The 17,488-nt window shown below is 45.5% G+C and overlaps 1 protein-coding gene across 1 annotated transcript; it reads right to left on the bottom strand.

Moving 5' to 3' along the window:
- Positions 1-710: 710 nt before the first annotated feature.
- Positions 711-17,091, bottom strand: SLU7 (SLU7 homolog, splicing factor). The gene is made up of 15 exons (XM_056853233.1): positions 16,934-17,091; positions 15,940-16,093; positions 15,244-15,324; positions 14,202-14,366; positions 13,204-13,272; positions 12,056-12,103; positions 11,056-11,187; positions 10,172-10,269; positions 9,095-9,162; positions 7,360-7,499; positions 6,405-6,566; positions 5,901-6,005; positions 5,705-5,779; positions 2,229-2,342; positions 711-922 (listed from the first exon to the last, which is right to left on the bottom strand). The coding sequence occupies exons 1-15, from the start codon at positions 17,080-17,082 to the stop codon at positions 743-745; spliced, it is 1,740 nt and encodes a 579-aa protein (XP_056709211.1). The 5' UTR covers positions 17,083-17,091; the 3' UTR covers positions 711-742.
- Between the last annotated feature and the right edge of the window lie 397 nt (positions 17,092-17,488).

The raw sequence follows: 17,488 nt of genomic DNA, 5'->3' as shown, positions 1-17,488 counted from the left end.
ACAGTGAGCATAGGAGGTGGTGTCAAGCTCCAAACCACTGTTTCAGAAGGGGAAAAAAAATCAGAATTCTAGTGTTAGACTGGCTCTTCACAACATTTCTCCCCATTCAATAACTTTAAGGGCTTTGTATTAAACTCTGTAAAATCTATAAGTGAAAGGACATATTACTACACAGTTCTGTACTTGCATCAAAGCAACAAATCCCTTGCTGTCTTAAAGAGTCTGATTTAGTTAAATCAGAATTTGTTAAATCGGAACGCTGAACTTGTTTAAACAAGTGACATCCACTGACCCTATGGAATATGCTGCCAGCTGATTTTTGGCCTTTTGTGGTCCCAATTTCCAGTTCCTTCTGACCCCTGGAAAGATTATTCTGGGAGTGGCAGGACCTGTGTTGGCAAACAGTCGCAATCCTCCTCTATTTCTTCCCCTCCTCACTGCAGCTCCTTAACCTGTGTATGCTGTTAAGTTCACATGGGTCTTGTAATTCCAGGAATCATTTGTCTAGAAAGGAAATGCTCAGGGGAGTAGAATGCAGGAAAAATCCACGTCTCCCAACATCTTTTGCTGGTGGTTGGCTGGATCTGAACCTGGGTATCGTCAGCTGAAAAACCTGCAGAAAACTCTTTTAGCAGAATAATATATACACAATGCAGAAAACTCATAGAGGTTTGTCCACTTAGTAACAGAGTATAAACACATAGCCCGAGTCCTGTGGGCTTGTGAGTTCTTCTCACAGCTACTACTGCCCCAAGAAAGAGGCCATAGGATCATCTGGTCGCTGGCGCTTCATCTGATAAGCCTCCATTTCCTCTTCTGTCGGCTCCCGGCTTTCGTACATGCTGTTATAGGGCCTCTTTCTCTCATCTAACTGCATGATCTCTTTCACATGGAGGAGACGGGCTTCTTCTGCGTTTAGGGCCTGAAAAGAAACCACCAGCCATAAAAACCTTACGACTGAGCCCAGAGCTACAACAGAGTAGCCAGTGAACAGGTGGAAAGGACCAATACAGACTTGCTCACTTCTCAGTAAAGAAAGGAGACCGAAAACAGAAAGGGTTATGGTCAGTAGGGAACTAATGGCTCCTTCTGAGGTAGATTTCGCCCTAGGAATGTAAATTGCTGGCCTCTCCTCTCTATGCCAAGCCTTGTGAGTGAAACTAAAAAGGGAAATCACTCAAGATAAAAGTAGGATGTGAACAGGATGTGGACAGAATGGAGTGGGTGCAGAGGAGAGCGACGAGTATGATCAGGGGCCTGGGGGCCAATCCCTATGAGGAAAGGCTGAGAGAGTTGGGAATGTTTAATCTGGAGAAAGGAGGCTGAGAGGGGACATGATTACTCTCTTTAAGTATTTGAAGGGCTGTCACTTAGAGGAGGGCAGGGAGCTGTTCCTGTCGGCAGCAGAGGATAGGACCCATACTAATGGGTTTAAATTACAGACAGGAAGGTACTGGCTAGATATTAGGAACATTTTTTTTACAGTGAAATCGGCTAGCTAGGGAGGTGGTGAACTCCCCCTCACTGGCAGTCATTAAGATCGACTGGACAAACATTTGTCGGGGATGCGCTAGGTTGACCCTGTATTGAGCAGGGGGTTGGACTAGAAGATGGCCTGTATGGCCCCTTCCAAGTCTGTGATTCTAATATATTATCTCACTGTCCCTGCCCATTACACAAGAGAAGCTGTGGTTTAAAGCAGCGTTTTTCAAAAGTTTCTGAACTCTGGGACTCTCTGCTAAGCCTACGTTACCTTCTGGGGCCAGCAAAACCCAGCACCAATAACCTGCCCCATCTTTGCACTCACTCACGGGCATATAGCCTGCTGTTATGTGCACAGATCTGTGGAACGGAGCAGTAATCCTGCAGGGGCATTAGAAGAATAGAGCGAGATACTCCAAGCCCTTTTCTAAAACCACACACAAGGAAACAGAGAACAAACTAGTAGATCTTTCTTTCTAGTCTCCAAAGCACACTGGGATGACGAGGCAGTGAAGGAACAGCCAGCCCCCAAATCTGGTGTGGATCAATAAGGGTCTGCTGCAGGGGCATTCGGTCTACACAGGCCTTGGCTGGTTGGACAGGAAGACACCATCTGCCTTTGAACCTTATCTTTCCCTGGAACTTTGCGTCCTCCCTGTCCCCCAATCCCCCAGTGAAGGATTCCTGCTCTACAGTTTGTGAATCGCTTGTGTGTGGGACAAAAACAATTCTTCCTTCAAGCATACCTTTTTAAGTTTTTCCTGTTTCCTTCGGTCTTCACCATCACTATCAGAACTAGTACTCTTCTTATGCTTTTTCTTCTTTTTCTTCTTTTCTTCTCTCTGTTTTTCTTGATGCATCTGTAGAAGACAGGAAAAAATAGTATTAAAAAAGGACCTGCAAAAGATAATTTGCCCAAGTCAATCGGCCCTCTACATACATGAAAGCCATAATGCTGACCCAATCTAGCCATGACGGGAACAGCTTCACATTCATACCTCTATTAAAAAAAGGTAAAGGTCCCCTGTGCAAGCACTGGGTCATCCTGACCCATGGGGTGATGTCACATCCTGATGTTTCCTAGGCAGACTTTGTTTTACAGGGTGGTTTGCCAGTGCCTTCCCCAGTCATCTTCCCTTTACCCCCAGCAAGCTGAGTAGTCATTCCACCGACCTCGGAATGATGGAAGGCTGAGTCAACCCTGAGCCGGCTACCTGAAACCAACTTCTGTTGGGATCGAACTTAGGTCGTGAGCAGAACTTGGACTGCAGTACTGCAGCTTACCACTCTGCGCCACAGGGCTCTTGTCATACCTCTATTATGGGTGTGCACACTAGCTAAAGCCCCGACCTGGATGGCCCAGGCTAGCCTGATCTTGTCAGATCTCAGAAGCTAAGCAGGGTCAGCCCTGGTTAGTATCTGGATGGGAGACCACCAAGGAAGTCCAGGGTTGCTGTACAGAGGAAGGCACTGGCATCCACCTCTGTTAGTCTCTTACCATGAAAACCCCATAAGGGGTCGCCTTAAGTCGGCTGCGACTTGAGGGCACTTTACACACACACACACTAGCAAAAAACGTCAGAGTACCCAGAGAGCTCAGTACTTGTGTTGGGTTTGGAAGAGGAGATCACAGAACAAACACCATGAGATAAGGCATTAGGAAGAAGGTAAGTACGTTGGTTGAGTCATGAAGCTAATGGAATAAATGCATTTATAGGGATGGTAATTTCTGCTAATGGAAGGGATTTCCTTCAGCAGGAGCGCTTTATTGCCTTTCCCATCTCACTGCAGCTCGAAATGTTTCCCAAAATGATGCCCCTAGAACCGTGTTGGCGAACCTATGGCACGGGTGCCACTTCCGGCACGCGTAGCCCTTTCTGCCGGCACTCACGGTTCCTCCAAGCCGCTGGCCTTTCCGGCTCTGCCCCACCCCGGATGGGGGAGGCTGTAGCCCAGGGGTGGGGAACCTCCGACATCATTGGCAGTGGCCCCCGGACTCTCCCACAGAAGCTGCCGTCATTGCCGCCGCTGGAGCGTGCGCGGCCAGCCAGGCGGGTGGGAGAGCGGGGAACAGAAGCTGAGCGCTCACACTCGGCATGGCCGGCGGCTTCTCCGGCGCCCTCTGGGCCTGTGCGGGCGGAGGGGCATGGCTGGTCGGTGGGTGTGAAGGAGGCGCCCTCTGCCCCACCCTGCTCGCCTCTCACAAGCCTGCCGCCGCGCCCCACCGAGTGGCAAATCCAAGGCAAAACCTTCCATGTATAAATGGCCTCTTTCTTTTTCTGTCTCCCTTTGTCCTTTTCTTTCTCTCCCTTGCTCCATTTCTTTCTCCCTTTCTCTCTCTTTTTCTTTCTTTCTCTCCCTCCCTTCCCTTTCCCCCTCCCTTCCCTTCTTTCCTTCCTTCCTTCCTTCCTTCCTTCCTTCCTTCCCTCCAGCAGCTTCTCCGGCACCCTCTGGGTCTGTGCGGGCGGAGGGGCGTGCAGTCCTATTCCACCTTTGAAGTGCCCACAAGCTATCCTCCAAACAGCTTTCCATTTGTCTTGATATGTAGAGAGAAAACACTAAGGAACTAGTTGCCAATCTCCAGGTACTAGCTGGAGATCTGCTATTACAGGTGATCTCCAACCAATAGAGATCAGTTCCCCTGGAAAAAATTGCCACTTTGGCAATTGGACTCTATGGCACTGAAGTCCTTCCCCAAACCCCGCCCTCCTCAGGCGCCACCCCAAAAACCTCCCACTCATGGCGAAGAGGAACTTGGTAACCCTAGCCTCTCCCTCTGGGCCCCCTCTGGGGGTGGTATTCAGGTTACATTGCCGCATTGGCACTCGGCGATAAATAAGTGGGGTTTTGGTTGCAGTTTTGGCACTCGGTCTCTAAAAGGTTCGCCATCACTGCCCTAGAACCATCTACCCTGTAAGAGCCAACTGTGTACGGCAGGTACAGACGATACAGACATTTTACTTAAACTTGCTTTTAAACTGATGTGTTTCTCACTGTATTGTTCTGAGGTCGCCAGAGGAGGAGGAGGAGGAGACCTCTGTGGGAGACGTGTGGCTTCCCATGTACTTTAAAGAGAGCTACCTGGGGCTTGGTGGGTGTCAGCATATGAGTTTAAATCGAAATGGAGGCCCTTGAGTTGTTAAAGTTTGAGAACAGCTGTATTAAATATTACTCAGCATCCTTGAAATCTTCAAATCTCAGGATTCCTCTAGAAACCCTTGACAGTTAAGCTGATACACCACCAATGTAAGTGATGCAGATATATCATAGAGTGAATTTGCTCTGGTTACAGCTTAGCGTAAAGGTAGAACTGAAAAACGGTCATAAAAAGTGTCTTCAAGTTAGGGTTGCCAGCTCCAAGTTGTGAAATACCTGGAGATTTGGGGGTGGGGAGCCTGAGGAGGGGGGGTTGGAGAGGGGAGGGACTTCAATGCCATAGAGCAGTGGTTCTCAACCTGGGGCCATATGGCCCCCCGGGCCCCCCCAGGATATTACAAGGGGGTGAAAATTGCATAAATGGGGGGCCACGGCACGAGACTAGGGGGCCACAGAGGGAAGTGAGAAGGGAAGAAAACAGAGAAGTGACCGAGAAAAGAAAACAGAAAAGTGAAGAAAATAGAAAACAGTTGTAGAGGCTTTGTTCTCCCTTGTATGTGAACATTTTTGTTTATTAGCGTGTTGCGTTCCCTTTTTGTGGGGTATTTGTTGTAAATTTCAGTTTCTCAATAAGAACTGCATGTGTGCATTTTGTGGCTGTTTATGCGTCTTAGTTCCTTGGCTATTTACAAACAAAACATTTAAATAGCTACTTTTCTAAGAAAGGACAGGGGGACCACAGGAAGGAAACAAGGTCGGAAGGGGGCCACAGTCGGAAAAAGGTTGAGAACCACTATCCTAGAGAGAGAGGGGACCTCCAGGAACAGAACAAGGGGTGAGTCAGAGGTCCATAGCAGGATGGAGGAATCAGCAAAGATTTTCCCTTTCAGTTACCAGAAGTCTACCACTGGATCCAACTCATACCTTGCATCAGATTTAGGAGTACCAAGCACTGGTGAATTTAGAGATACAAATGTTTAAAAAAATCAAAGCAATATTTGAGCTGTGCTTTCTTATCTTCAATTTTTAAAATCGATCTTGAAGTTAAGCAGGTACATGCTCTAGAACCCTTAACTTTCTGTCATCCCCCCCCCCCATGACACAGACAGAAGAAAGGGCAACCTACCTCTACAAGAGTTTTGGGAGCAGTCATATACTCTTCCTCATTGGATTCTCCAGCAGGCAGTCCTTCATCAGCATTCTACATATGGAAGGAAGAGGTAAAAGAATCAGATTTCTAAAAGAGGGAACCATTAGGCTAGGTTTAAAAATGTAAAGGTGTTGTTGTCAATGGCGATAGTAAAGAACATGGGGTTTCTTACAGCAATTTCTTTTCCAGCTTCTCCTGTGCAATACGAATACTTGACAAATGAGTAGCAGCATTTATAGCCCCATCTGCCATCCTTCCAATAGGAACCCCAAATACACTGCAGGAGAAAAAAAGATATAATAGTGTGCTTACCAAAAAGACTGCAGAGTTCTCATTCAAGACACGATAGCAGACATAGAAGAGTGTGGAAGCATTACTTTCCCTGAAAACACAGAATTCCCATCTATCAGTGGCGCAGCTGCATTTGCAATATTGTGTACAGTTCTTGTCGATGTATCCTAAAAAGGGTATCTAGTTGATGCCAGATGGGCTATTCTAAATGGAGAAACAACTAGCAGGTGGCAACCTGAGGACTGCAGCTGGCATTTGAGAGACGGCATGGAGGTTTGGTGCCAGCTGGTTGGCTGCTGTATGAAAGAGGATGCCGAACCAGATGTGCCTATGGTCTGATCCGACAAACCTGATCGTATGTATGTTCCTTGGTCAAGGTGCTTACTGTGTGATTGTTGATCGTAACGTCTTCCTCATATTTAGAACGAGCAACAGCCTTTTCCTGGCCTTTAATAACTGTTCCATGTCTAGAATATTCCACGTAATCTTCCGTTTGAGCAAGCAGTAATTCGTTTGGTGGGGCATCCAGATGTTCTTGCCCTCCATACTACAAGGAGAAAAAAAAAACAATTTGAAAACCTTCAGAGGGGGGCTCACTTTTAATGATATAGTTTTCACTCAGCCAGAACTGCTTCACATACAACCACCATGATATTCATATTTACAGTTTCTTACGCTAGTGCTCCTTTTAAGAGAACACACTTCATATTCCCAAGAACATTGGTGAGATTCTCACACTTCTGTTAATGTGAGAAAGCAGCCATCCATTACGAGTACTTGATACATTTTTTTCATGTTTTCAGAACACTTTATACAAAAAGGCAAAACAATTAAAATATTAAAATGAACAATATATTAGAGAAATCTTTATGAGCGGAGTCCAGGCAAGACAAAGTGGTGCCTCACTCCTGCCTTGTCTCCCTCTGCTGATCTTTTAACAATTTAAACTATCCTCACCTACTCCTAAAATCAGTCTGGCTAGTTAGCTAAAGCACATACTCTTTCCCTATGGGTTTGTGGCCTTGCCTCCATGTCTCATAACGAGTTTTTCCTATGCTGCGACCATCTGGTTTTAGAATTTTTGTGAGTGATATTAATTCTCCCAAGAGCCAGACCCAATGCCCTTTCAAACATTCAAGTGAAGTTACATTATTTTGATAACGATCTCTACTGTATTTGTTTTAAAACCACAATATTAAAGAGATTTTAAAAGGATAAAGTAATAACCCCCAAAGTGCTTGAATGGTAGCTCCTGCTGCCATTGCCATCTCTCAGGGGAGCATGCAACCTCTCTGAGGAAGACAGCACAGAATATAAAAGTTCCAATAAACATTATTTACCCTCTCCAGGATGCTCTCTTTCTGCTGTTCCTTGAAGTCCTCTTTTTTCACTTTGAAGGATTTGTACAAGAGTTCAAGTTTTGTAGGATCTGCTTGGAGATGTACTTCAGAGCCTTTTTCATAAGCCTCCCAAGCAAATACTTGATAGAGATTTAAAAGAAAAAGGAAGAATGTTATCAATTTATTCTGATCAAAACTAATTTCAAAATATTAACCATCGCTCTATAAAAATTTCACGGGGGAGGGGGGGAAGACAGATCTCTTATTCTCCCTCTTCACTCCCCACCAGTGTTTCCCAGCTCCATGCTGCCAATGCTATAGACATTCCTCTGTTCCATTTCAGATGTACCTGGTTGGAGACCAGGGACTGCTGCAGGTATCCCTGGATTTAGGGCCACGGAGACAGCTGCTGCCCCTCTGTGCATACTAGGAAAAGGCAGCCTTGAGCGAATGAACTGGCTCTGGTCTCTTACGGGGATAGGCCTCTGTGGGAGTATATTCTGAGGTCAACACACATCAGGTATCCTTTGGGCTGGAAGGGGGAAAATGACTCCTCTCCGTTTGAGGAATCCTTGGGTGGGTAGAGATTGGGAGCTCAGAGGTATGTGTCACACCAATCAGGCCTCAGACTGGAGACTAGGGTCTCCTCCGATTGCTGGCAGGTTCCCCTTTTTGGCTCCGCCTTGGCCTGTGCTCCCCCACTAATTCCCCTTATTTTCTTACAGGAGCTGTATCTCCAGTGCTCCCTCACCCACATGCATCAGCGTCTCAAGGTACCGTATTTTTCGCTGTATAAGACACACCTGACCATAAGATGCACCTAGTTTTTAAGGGAGGAAAAAGAAGGCAGGCAGGGCAGAGCAGTTTAACCTCGGCACACACACTCCGCGCTTCCCGGTCCGAGGACCCGCCCAACAGCTGAGCCTCGGGACCGGGAAGCGCAGGGGGAGGTTAAACTGCTCTGCCCTGCACTGGGTGGCTGGGAGGGGCCTCCTGGCCCCAGCTGGCGGCATCCCAGCCGGCTCCCGGGGCGGCCGGCTCCGCGCCCTGCTGCCGCTGCATTTACTCCATAAGACGCACTGACATTTCTCCTCACTTTTGAGGAGGAAAAAAGTGCATCTTATAGAGCAAAAAATACGGTAAGTGTTATGGGTGGGCCCAGTGTATCCTCCCTCCAGTGCTGGCCTCTCCCAATCTCCCCTGGGATCCTGAGGGCTCCTTCCCCCTCCAGAGGTCCTCCATACTTCTGCTTAGTGCTCTTCCCCTTCCTTTAGTACTCCTCCCTCCTTTATCCGATAGGCTGAAGGCCTGATCCCTACCCCTCCGCCAGCATTGGGCTTACCCGGCCATGTTCACTTCTGGCCAGGCTGGGTAGAGTGTCCTGCCAGAGTGTGTCTCACAGTAGGGTTCAGAGGAGTATGCCCTAAGCCCCGTTCTTTCCCCCACTCCTTAGGCCCTATGCTGAAGGGAGGCAAGTGATGCTTTCAGCCTGCTGAAAGTTTACACCTGCAGCTGCATGAGGGAACGGGGATTCCCTCCCCCATCCTTTTAGAGGCCCCACTCGCACCTGCCTCCTTCACTTGGTTTAGGCACTCAGCCTGTCCAGGTGTGACATACCCATCTTTTTATTGGAGGAAGTAATTTCCCCCCAAATAAATCATATTTAATATGTTCTATTCAGAACAGACGGATGACATTATTACAGCAAAATCAGATTACCAAATATAATACTTACACTGCGTTTGTGCCATTGAAATGGTATCCCCAGTGTAACGAACAAAGTTATCACCTGCATAACTGACCCTATAAGAAAAAAATAGGATTTGACCTTGTAATTGTTGCAACGACTACCTCTCCCCCTCAGCAACAGATTCATTTATGACATCACAATACTGTCTCCTCCTCAACTGTTGATCCTGGGGCTCAGCGGTGGTTCTCAATCCGTATTTGAAAACTCAGAGTGATTCTCAAGAGCCATTCCCATGTATGCAAAGCCATTAATGCCAGCCATTAGCACAACCTGTCAACAGCAGTGCTGCTTTTGATGTTTGTGCGAAACCAGCTGTGCACGCCATCTGTTCGGGCATGAGAACGACTGTCACACTGTAGCCTGTCTTCAGGAAAGTAATCTTTGAAACCAGACATGAAGCAGCCACAGGTTGCTACCCTCCTGCATCACAGCTGATCGCCCAAAGATTCTCGTACAGGCTAGGATTGTTCCCTGTTGAGTTGAATGCTTTAATACGCTTGCAACTTCCACTGCTGGGTTCAATGGCAGCAAAATATCTAAGTCTGTAATAATACATAAGGTAACTGTTGCTAGGAGGGCACCCCTTCCCTGGGATAAGCCCGCCAGGAGGCCCCTTCCCTTGGAATCTTGCACCTCTGATGTATTAGACAAAGGAAAGCAGCCATGAGGGTCCCTCCCCAGTTTCAGAAAGCAGATTGTCTGTCATTAAAGGTAACTTTAAAGCTAGCCAGAAAATAAAACGCCAAGCAAGCCCAGAAGATCCCCCAAGGCTCCTATTGTTAAGGGCCTGACTTGGATGCCAGGTAATTACTCCACCCGGCCAATATCTGTGAATGATGCACTCCCTCCCTCCTCCACTCCAGAGTAGTAAACGAATCAATTGCACCCAAGATGAAAGCAGATACCCTGCCTTGCCTACAGAAACAGGACTCAGGCTTAAAGGTCCCCAAAGAAACACAGACAGCTTTAGATGCACTTAGGAAAGGTTGTACACATGTACAGGGAGCACTTTGTGTAATGTAATGTACTTCAGTGATGGAAGCAAGCTAGTTTCAGACTTACTCATCTGGATTCTTTCCTGCGTTGGCATATGGATTTTCCCTCATTGCTCTGGTCTTGGGATCATAGTATGCTGAATTGGGATCTAGATTCCGCAAGTACTGAAGAGAGACAAGAACACTGGCTCTGAAATGTGGATCTCCTGCGCAGACAATTTGCTAACAAGCCACTAAAGTAACAAAGCTATGCAGAAATGTTAAAGCAAGGCCCTCTCCCAAAATGTTGGCAAATCTGCGTTGGTCCAAACTACTTGGGATGCCCTCCAGCCCCCCCGGCCACTCCTTTCTATGCCATCACCAGCCCCACATCCACAGCCCTTTGTCAGGCATGTGGTGCTACAGAAAGAGAGAACAGCTGCAATTCTGTGTTCCAACTTCCTTGAGAAGGCAACGTGGCTTATGACTAACAGATGTGCGTTTACAAAGACGAAGAGAGCCACACATGCCGTCCTCATAGAGCATCCCCCTGTAACTACAAGGCTGTCATATGGCGTCCAGATGTGCATCCCTATCTCCACCCACCTGGAGATATTTTAACTCACTGAAGGTAGCCAGATGTATAACTAACTCAACTGTTAATAAAAAAACCCCACTATCTCCTCAGCAATCCAAAAATTTGAATAATTTCATCATCGTTTTCGGGCAGACAAAAAAGCAACCCCCCATTTTCTTGTCTGCGTTAAAACCATTTTCACATAGATGACTTTACAAGAAGTGTTTGTACCTTACTAGAATTTTTTTGAGTCTATGCGTTAAGAGGGGCATATTGGTCACACAAGATGATCACTAGAGCCTGGAATGAAAAGCAGGAGAAGACAGAGTTCTGCTTCTTCCTTTGGCTACTAGAAGAAGAGCAGCAGCTATACAATACTTTGCGCATCTGCTTACTTTGGCAATATCTTCTCGAATACGCAGGTTCCGGACGGTAATGCGCCGCTTGGAGTCAAAATTCTGCCCAGGCATGTCAATGTCGTCTGCGTATTTGTCTTCATCCTCATCTTCACTGTTGTGATCTCTCTCCTGGAAAAAGAAAGAAGGGGAAAATAGACCAGCGAACCAGTGAAAGCTACTAAAGACCACCAGCAAAGGCAAGAACTCACTGGGACAATTAGCCGAACAAGTTTGCTTGGTCAAACCTTTGAAGAAAATAACAACAAGATATCAATAAAATCTTATTAGTAGTGAACTAAATTTGGCCTTCTCACCACTTCATTATCAGAATACAACTGTTTAAACATGCATTTATCAGGGTACTGGAGAGCCAGTGTAGTGCAGCCGTTAGCGTCAGACTAAGATCTCAAATCCCTACTTGTGCTATAAAGTTTTAATTAATTCATTTTGATGCAATTAGACAATGCTTTAAAAATGCACTAACAAGCAAAGAAATCCCATAAGTATCTTCCGCCCTATGAGATCCACTAACAGAGCTTGTGAAACTGACCCCTCTTGCTGCTCCTACCCGTTGAGCTCCCTGAAATTCTGTTCCTGGGGGACGGAAGACTCTCATGCACTGCACGCAGGGCAAAGCAAGGGTTTGCCGTGGGAGGGGAGATTTGGTGGAAGCCCCCCTCTGCCACTTAATAAAAGCTCATATCCATGTCAATCTTTTCTGAATGAGACCAATTCCTTCACTCCTTCATTCTGCAACATGTGCCTTGGTGGTGGAAAGTGCCTTCAAGTGGCAGCCAACTTAAAGCAACCCTGTAGGATTTTCAAGACAAGAGATGTTCAGAGGTGGTTTGCCATTGCCTGACTCTGTGTTGCAACTCTAGACTTGTTTGGTGTTCTCCCATCCAAGCAATAACCAGGGCTGACCACGCTTAGCTTCCAGGATCTGACAAGATCAGGCTAGCCTGGGCTATCCAGGTCAGAGCGACATGTAGCTTACCGTTTGAGAATTTAGTTCCTCTTCACCCCAATGATGCCTTGGAGAGCTCTATGGCAAACAGAAAGGCATATCAGCATTGTGTACAAAACTGCAAAGGAAAGATGTGACTTGGGGCAACAAAAAAACATGTGGCTTGAGAAGAATCAATGGAGAACCTTAAAAAGTAGGTACAATGGAAACCAAATGCGAAAGCCATGGAACAAAACAGGCTACTAGCTTGCAAGTCTTTTTACTCATAAGATACTCCAAAGAACAATTTTGTGTCATGTTGATGAGCTTTTCAAGGCACAGCAGAAACCAATGAATGAAACCTTTAAAAAAAACCTCATGCATGCTGTTCTCTTATCATGCCTCCCCAGTCAAATTTACTTATTTAATTCATTTCTGCCATGCGTGGATCACTTTGAAGCACCCCTTGCCCGCCTTCTCAGGAGTCCTGGGAAGGCAGGTGGAGGGGCGTTTCATTAAGATCCATGCTGCCAGCTTTGGCAGCATGGATTTTAAGGAAGCTCTCCCCTCCCGGGCGGGAAATAACCGATTCCCGAATATTTTAGGCTTATTCAAGAATTGGCTATTTTGGCTTGGCTTTTCCCCACTTTTTTGCATTCAGTAAAAGCCGAACCGGAAAAAGGCGAAATGGCATTTTCCCACCTTTTTTCCGGTTCAGGTTTTACCGAATGCACAGCCCTAACAGTAAGCCACTTTGAGACTCCTTAAGGTACAGAAAAGCGGGGCATAAAAGACACCACACGCAATATTTTCCAAAAGAATAATGAAAAGGCATGTGATTGAGTCCCTGGGTCTTGGCAGCTCAAACCTAATGAAATAGTCATCCCAGCCAGAAAGGGTTCTGGTTTCAGAGGAAGCTTCGGAGTAAGAGGCAGAGTTTACACTGCCACCTAGTGAAGAAATTCAAAATTTCTTTATGGAATGGAAGAGGCAAGTCTCACCTCCTCACAGAGCATTTCTTAACTGGTTGTTTAACAGCACTACATTTTAAGGAAGCCCTGTCCAGCATTTGTAATATTATTAGAAGATGCACGACTTGCGGGCAAGTTATAGGTTTGTTTCCAGTGGACCTACCTGAAATGTTTTTTTGGTGTATGGCTTATGGGCTGCTAAACCTGAATAAAGTACATTGCACTTACCACCTGCTCTGTCAGTTTTCCCGAAGCCAACTCTTCCTGCAGTTTCTGTGCTTTCAGTGTGCGCTTTGCCTACGTGTCAGAGGAAAGCAGGATTACTGCTGACAATATACTAACCATTTCTACAACAATTATGTTAGTCATCAGACTGGTTTTTACGCACAAAATTACACTTAGTACCAATAACCCAAAATTGTCGCCAACTGTTAGGAAATTTATCATCTCACTAACGCGCCAAGTGCTTGTGGAAAAACACCAGAGTGGATCCAACACCTTGTTTATGTGGGCAAGAGGATTTCTGCCTGCAGAGCATGACTTTTTCAGCTCCCCACTCCTGTTGCAAACTGAAATGTCCTCTGAAATCCTGCATTTGTAGGTGGAAATTCTTGTGCCTGTTGAAACCTGGCACTGGATCTACCCCACCCGTGGCCCCATCACGCAGACATTTTTGATCCACTCTCTCAGGCAATTGTTGAGAATTAAATATAATAAAGATAAACAAACTGCCTATGTATTTTTTGTACAAAGGTTGTAATGAGGATGATCAGGAGCCTGGAGACCAAGCCGTATGAGGAAAGGCTGAGGGACTTGGGAAGGTTTAGTCTGGAGAAGAAGAGGTTGGGGAGGGCAGGCATGATTGCTCTCTTTAAGTATTTGAAGGGCTCTCACTTAGAGGTGGGCAAGGAGCTGTTCCTGTTGGCAGCAGTGGATAGAACTCGCAATAATGGGTTATATCATAAGCAGAAAGATATTAGGATTTTTTTTACAGAATGAGTTGTTCAATAGTGGAACCAGCTGCCTAGGGAGATGGTGAGCTTCCCCCTCTGGCAGTCTTCAAGCAGCAGCTCGACAAACACTTGTCAGGGATGCTCTAGGCTGATCCTGCATTGAGCAGAGGGTTGGACTAGATGGCCTGTATGGCCCCTTCCAACTCTATGATTCTATCCCCAAAGTGTCTGTTTGTTTTTTTCCTCAGTTAAAAACTAACAAACCCTACTTACTAAATCAACTTTGGAATATTCCTCTACAATCTTCATGTGCTCTTCTGGATTGTAGCCATTCCAACGGTCTCTTTTTCCATCATAGTCAAACTTCAGTTGAGGCTGTGCGTGCTCATCAGGTGCAATGTTTGTTCCTGTGAATTTTGCTCCGACTTTTCTAGGTCTCTGATGGGAAGAAAGCACAGTACTTCTTCATTATCCCGATCCTTTGGGAGACCAATGACCACGTTATTTATTCACGCTTCCTTAATTTCACTGCTACAAATCAATACACACCATGATCAAATTAGCACACAGTGCAGAAAGTTATGGCTGCCTTATTGCTGTTGTCCACTTTTCCCTGCCTGTAAGAGAGGAGACTGAACATATGAAGATGCCTTATACTGAATCAGACCATTGGTCCATCAAGGTCAGTATTGTCTAGTCAGACTGGAAGCAGCTCTCCAGGGTCTCAGGTCTTTCACATCACCTGGTCCTCTCGACTGCAGATGCCAGGGACTGAACCTGGGACCTTCTGCATGCCAAGCAGATACCCAGCCACTGAGTCATGCCCCTCTCTGGCGATGACTCTTACATCAGCTGTGCAATTGCTACTCTATGGGCCTCATGATGCACAACTAAAATGTGCCGCCAGACAAATATCTCCCACACTGCCCCCTCAGCAGCCTCTTTTAACCCCAGAAATGCTGATGCCGGAGACTGGAGGATCGATGGGCATAGAAAAGGGAGAAGGGGGCCAATTCTGCCCCATTCCCCTGCCTCACTGCAACCCTCCTAACCTGTGTGGCTTTTTGTTCATGCAGGTCCCATGATCCCTAGCATAAGCTTTTGAAGAGGTCAAGAGGACACAGAGGACAGCTCACAGAAAAGCTGCATCAGCCAGTGTGTAGCACTGGGGAAATCTGTATTTCACAAACCAAGCCAGGCTATTTCTTTGAAGACTTAATTTCAGTTGTCTTCTCCATCATGCTGTTTTTGAGATGGGCAGTTAATTCAGCCGAAGCCCAATTTGGACGACGACAACAACAAAGGTAATGATTACCTCCAGGCAATCTTTCTTCTTATGTGTTAATGAACCACAGTTTTCACAGGCTCCTTTGCGGTATTTTGTTGCAACAATATTCTAAACAGAAAAAAAAGATATTAAATTGCCTTCTGCCAAATCAAACCATTGGTCCACTTAGCCCAGTACTAAATATTCTGACGGTCAGTGGCTCTCCATGATCTCAGCCACTGTTCCCAGCATCCGCTACCAGAAATTCTAATAACTTGACATGCCAAGAATGGAACCTTCTACGGGAAAAATCATGCTCTACCACTGAGACATGGCTCTTCCCCTAAATTGAAAACGTCAACAGAATTATCACTTTCCCCATGGGGAGAGGAGATGCTGCAGCAGCATTTGAGCCAGCATTAGAGAGCATGAGGGAACTTCTCAAATGCCACCCCACCTGCTGCAATATTGGTTATCAACAGCACATGCACTTTCTCCCTTTTACGAACCAGATTACAGCAAGGTCAGTTTGGTTTTGCAAAAAAAAATTCTTACGAATTCTATCAGCCCTTTAACATTTGGTACTGAGAAAGCAGGCCCAAGCCATGGAATTCTGGCTTTTGAGTGCCTGTGAAAAGAAAAGAGCAAAACAAAGCAAACTTGTAAGGATTTGCTCCATGATTCCCTGTTGAATCACTGGAGGCAGTAACATAATTTGTAAGGTATTTTAATTACGTTACCTACCTCTTTGACCCCTCTCTTATACCACTCTCCTTGTGCTGTAAATTCTTCCTGCTTCTCTGGCTGGGGTCTCTGATGCTTTAGTGTAGGCCGTTTTGAAGGGTCTATATACCACGGCACGGAGGAAATATACTGAGGAATATGAGGATTGATGTCTCTGTAATAAAGTCAAAAAGCTGTTAAAACACAGAGTGACTGCAGAGGTGAGTGGTGAAGTATATATGGGCGGGTACATAAATATTTTACAACCTGCTGTTTTACAGTTTGTTTTCCAAATGGATTGACAAACTTCAGAAAGGAGAGTAAAGCCTCAGCTACCAAAATAAACCAACCATATTGGGTTTGTATGTGTGGCAAAGAAGAATATCTTCAGAAAAGAACCCACACCAGTCAAGCTGGTTTTAAGCTGAAAGTTTAAGAGAACAGGATAACCAAGACATTATATGGGGTTCCACTCTTTGGAAAAACCACAAATAAAGTGCAGAGTTACTCCAGGATTACAGTGTTAATACAGGATTACAATGTTAATACAGGAAGACAACACCCTCTTTTAAATGTATCAACAGACAATGTCTAAACATGGCAATCCTATGGTTGTTAATTAGGGAGTATATCTTGTAAACATTATTTGGATTCGACTGCAAATAATCATACATAAAGTGAAAAACAACTCATGACCTAAAACCCCCAACCCACAGTATTTTATCATCATTACTATTTTGTTTAACAAAGTCTACATTTCAAGATTTCCATTCGTCCCAAGCGTTTTGATTTTAGAGACTGAAAAGGGGGAAAGCATTCAATTCAGCAACTGACTGATTTAATCGGTCATATCAATACCAAATATTCAAGAGATTCAACGAGTTCTTTCTAAATATATCAGCTATTAAAAAATTAAACAGCATCCACACAAGAAAACATGGGGGGGGGGAGCAGCCATGGCTCCGTTAGCAGCCATGAAAAAAAGTACACATCCACAGTTGTATGCAAGACTTACTTTCCTTCTTCATCCACTTCAGCTGGTGCATTGCCCAATTTTCTCTGCTCTTCCAATTCTTTCTTCTTCCTCCAGTCCTCCCTCGTCATTTTTTTAGGCTCTTCTAAGCCATTTGACCCTCCAGCAGGGTTAGAAACTATTGCTTCCATGTTCCCAGATGGCAGAGTCTACTCCTTGCTGACAAAGACTGGGTGAGTGAGAGAGAGAAAGAAAGAGAAGTACAGATTAAGTTGTTATATAAAACCCTGAAGTCATTAGGAATATCTAAAATAATGTTAATTAACTATATTCAACATTTCTGAACTTCCTGTCTTCACCCAGCTTTGTATTCACACCACTGTTGTCAGAACAAATATCCACTGTGTTATGAACTAAAACATTAGGAAGAATTTTCTGTTAGAGCGGTTCCTCAGTGGAACAGGCTTCCTCAGGAGGTGGAAAGCTCTCCTTCCCTGGAGGTTTTTAAGAAGAGGCTAGATGGCCATCTGTCAGCAATGCTGATTCTATGACCGTAGGCAGATCATAAGAGGGAGGGCATCTTGGCCATCTTCTGGG

The sequence above is a fragment of the Euleptes europaea genome, chromosome 1, assembly GCF_029931775.1.
Source record: "Euleptes europaea isolate rEulEur1 chromosome 1, rEulEur1.hap1, whole genome shotgun sequence".
In the NCBI taxonomy this organism is placed as follows: domain Eukaryota; kingdom Metazoa; phylum Chordata; class Lepidosauria; order Squamata; family Sphaerodactylidae; genus Euleptes; species Euleptes europaea.
The sequence above is the reverse complement of the archived record's forward strand: the minus strand, read 5'-3'. Positions and strand labels throughout refer to the sequence as shown.

What these genes read in the sequence shown, in the direction of transcription:
- SLU7 (XM_056853233.1), bottom strand. Translation starts at nt 17,082, where the DNA reads ATGGAAGCAATAGTTTCTAACCCTGCTGGAGGGTCAAATGGCTTAGAA. An exon ending in ATAAGAGAGGGGTCAAAGAG is followed by an intron (nt 15,325 to 15,939) that starts GTAGGTAACGTA and finishes TTTTCTGTTTAG; the next exon opens with AATATTGTTGCAACAAAATA. An exon ending in TTACGATCAACAATCACACA is followed by an intron (nt 6,006 to 6,404) that starts GTAAGCACCTTG and finishes TTTCTCCTGCAG; the next exon opens with TGTATTTGGGGTTCCTATTG.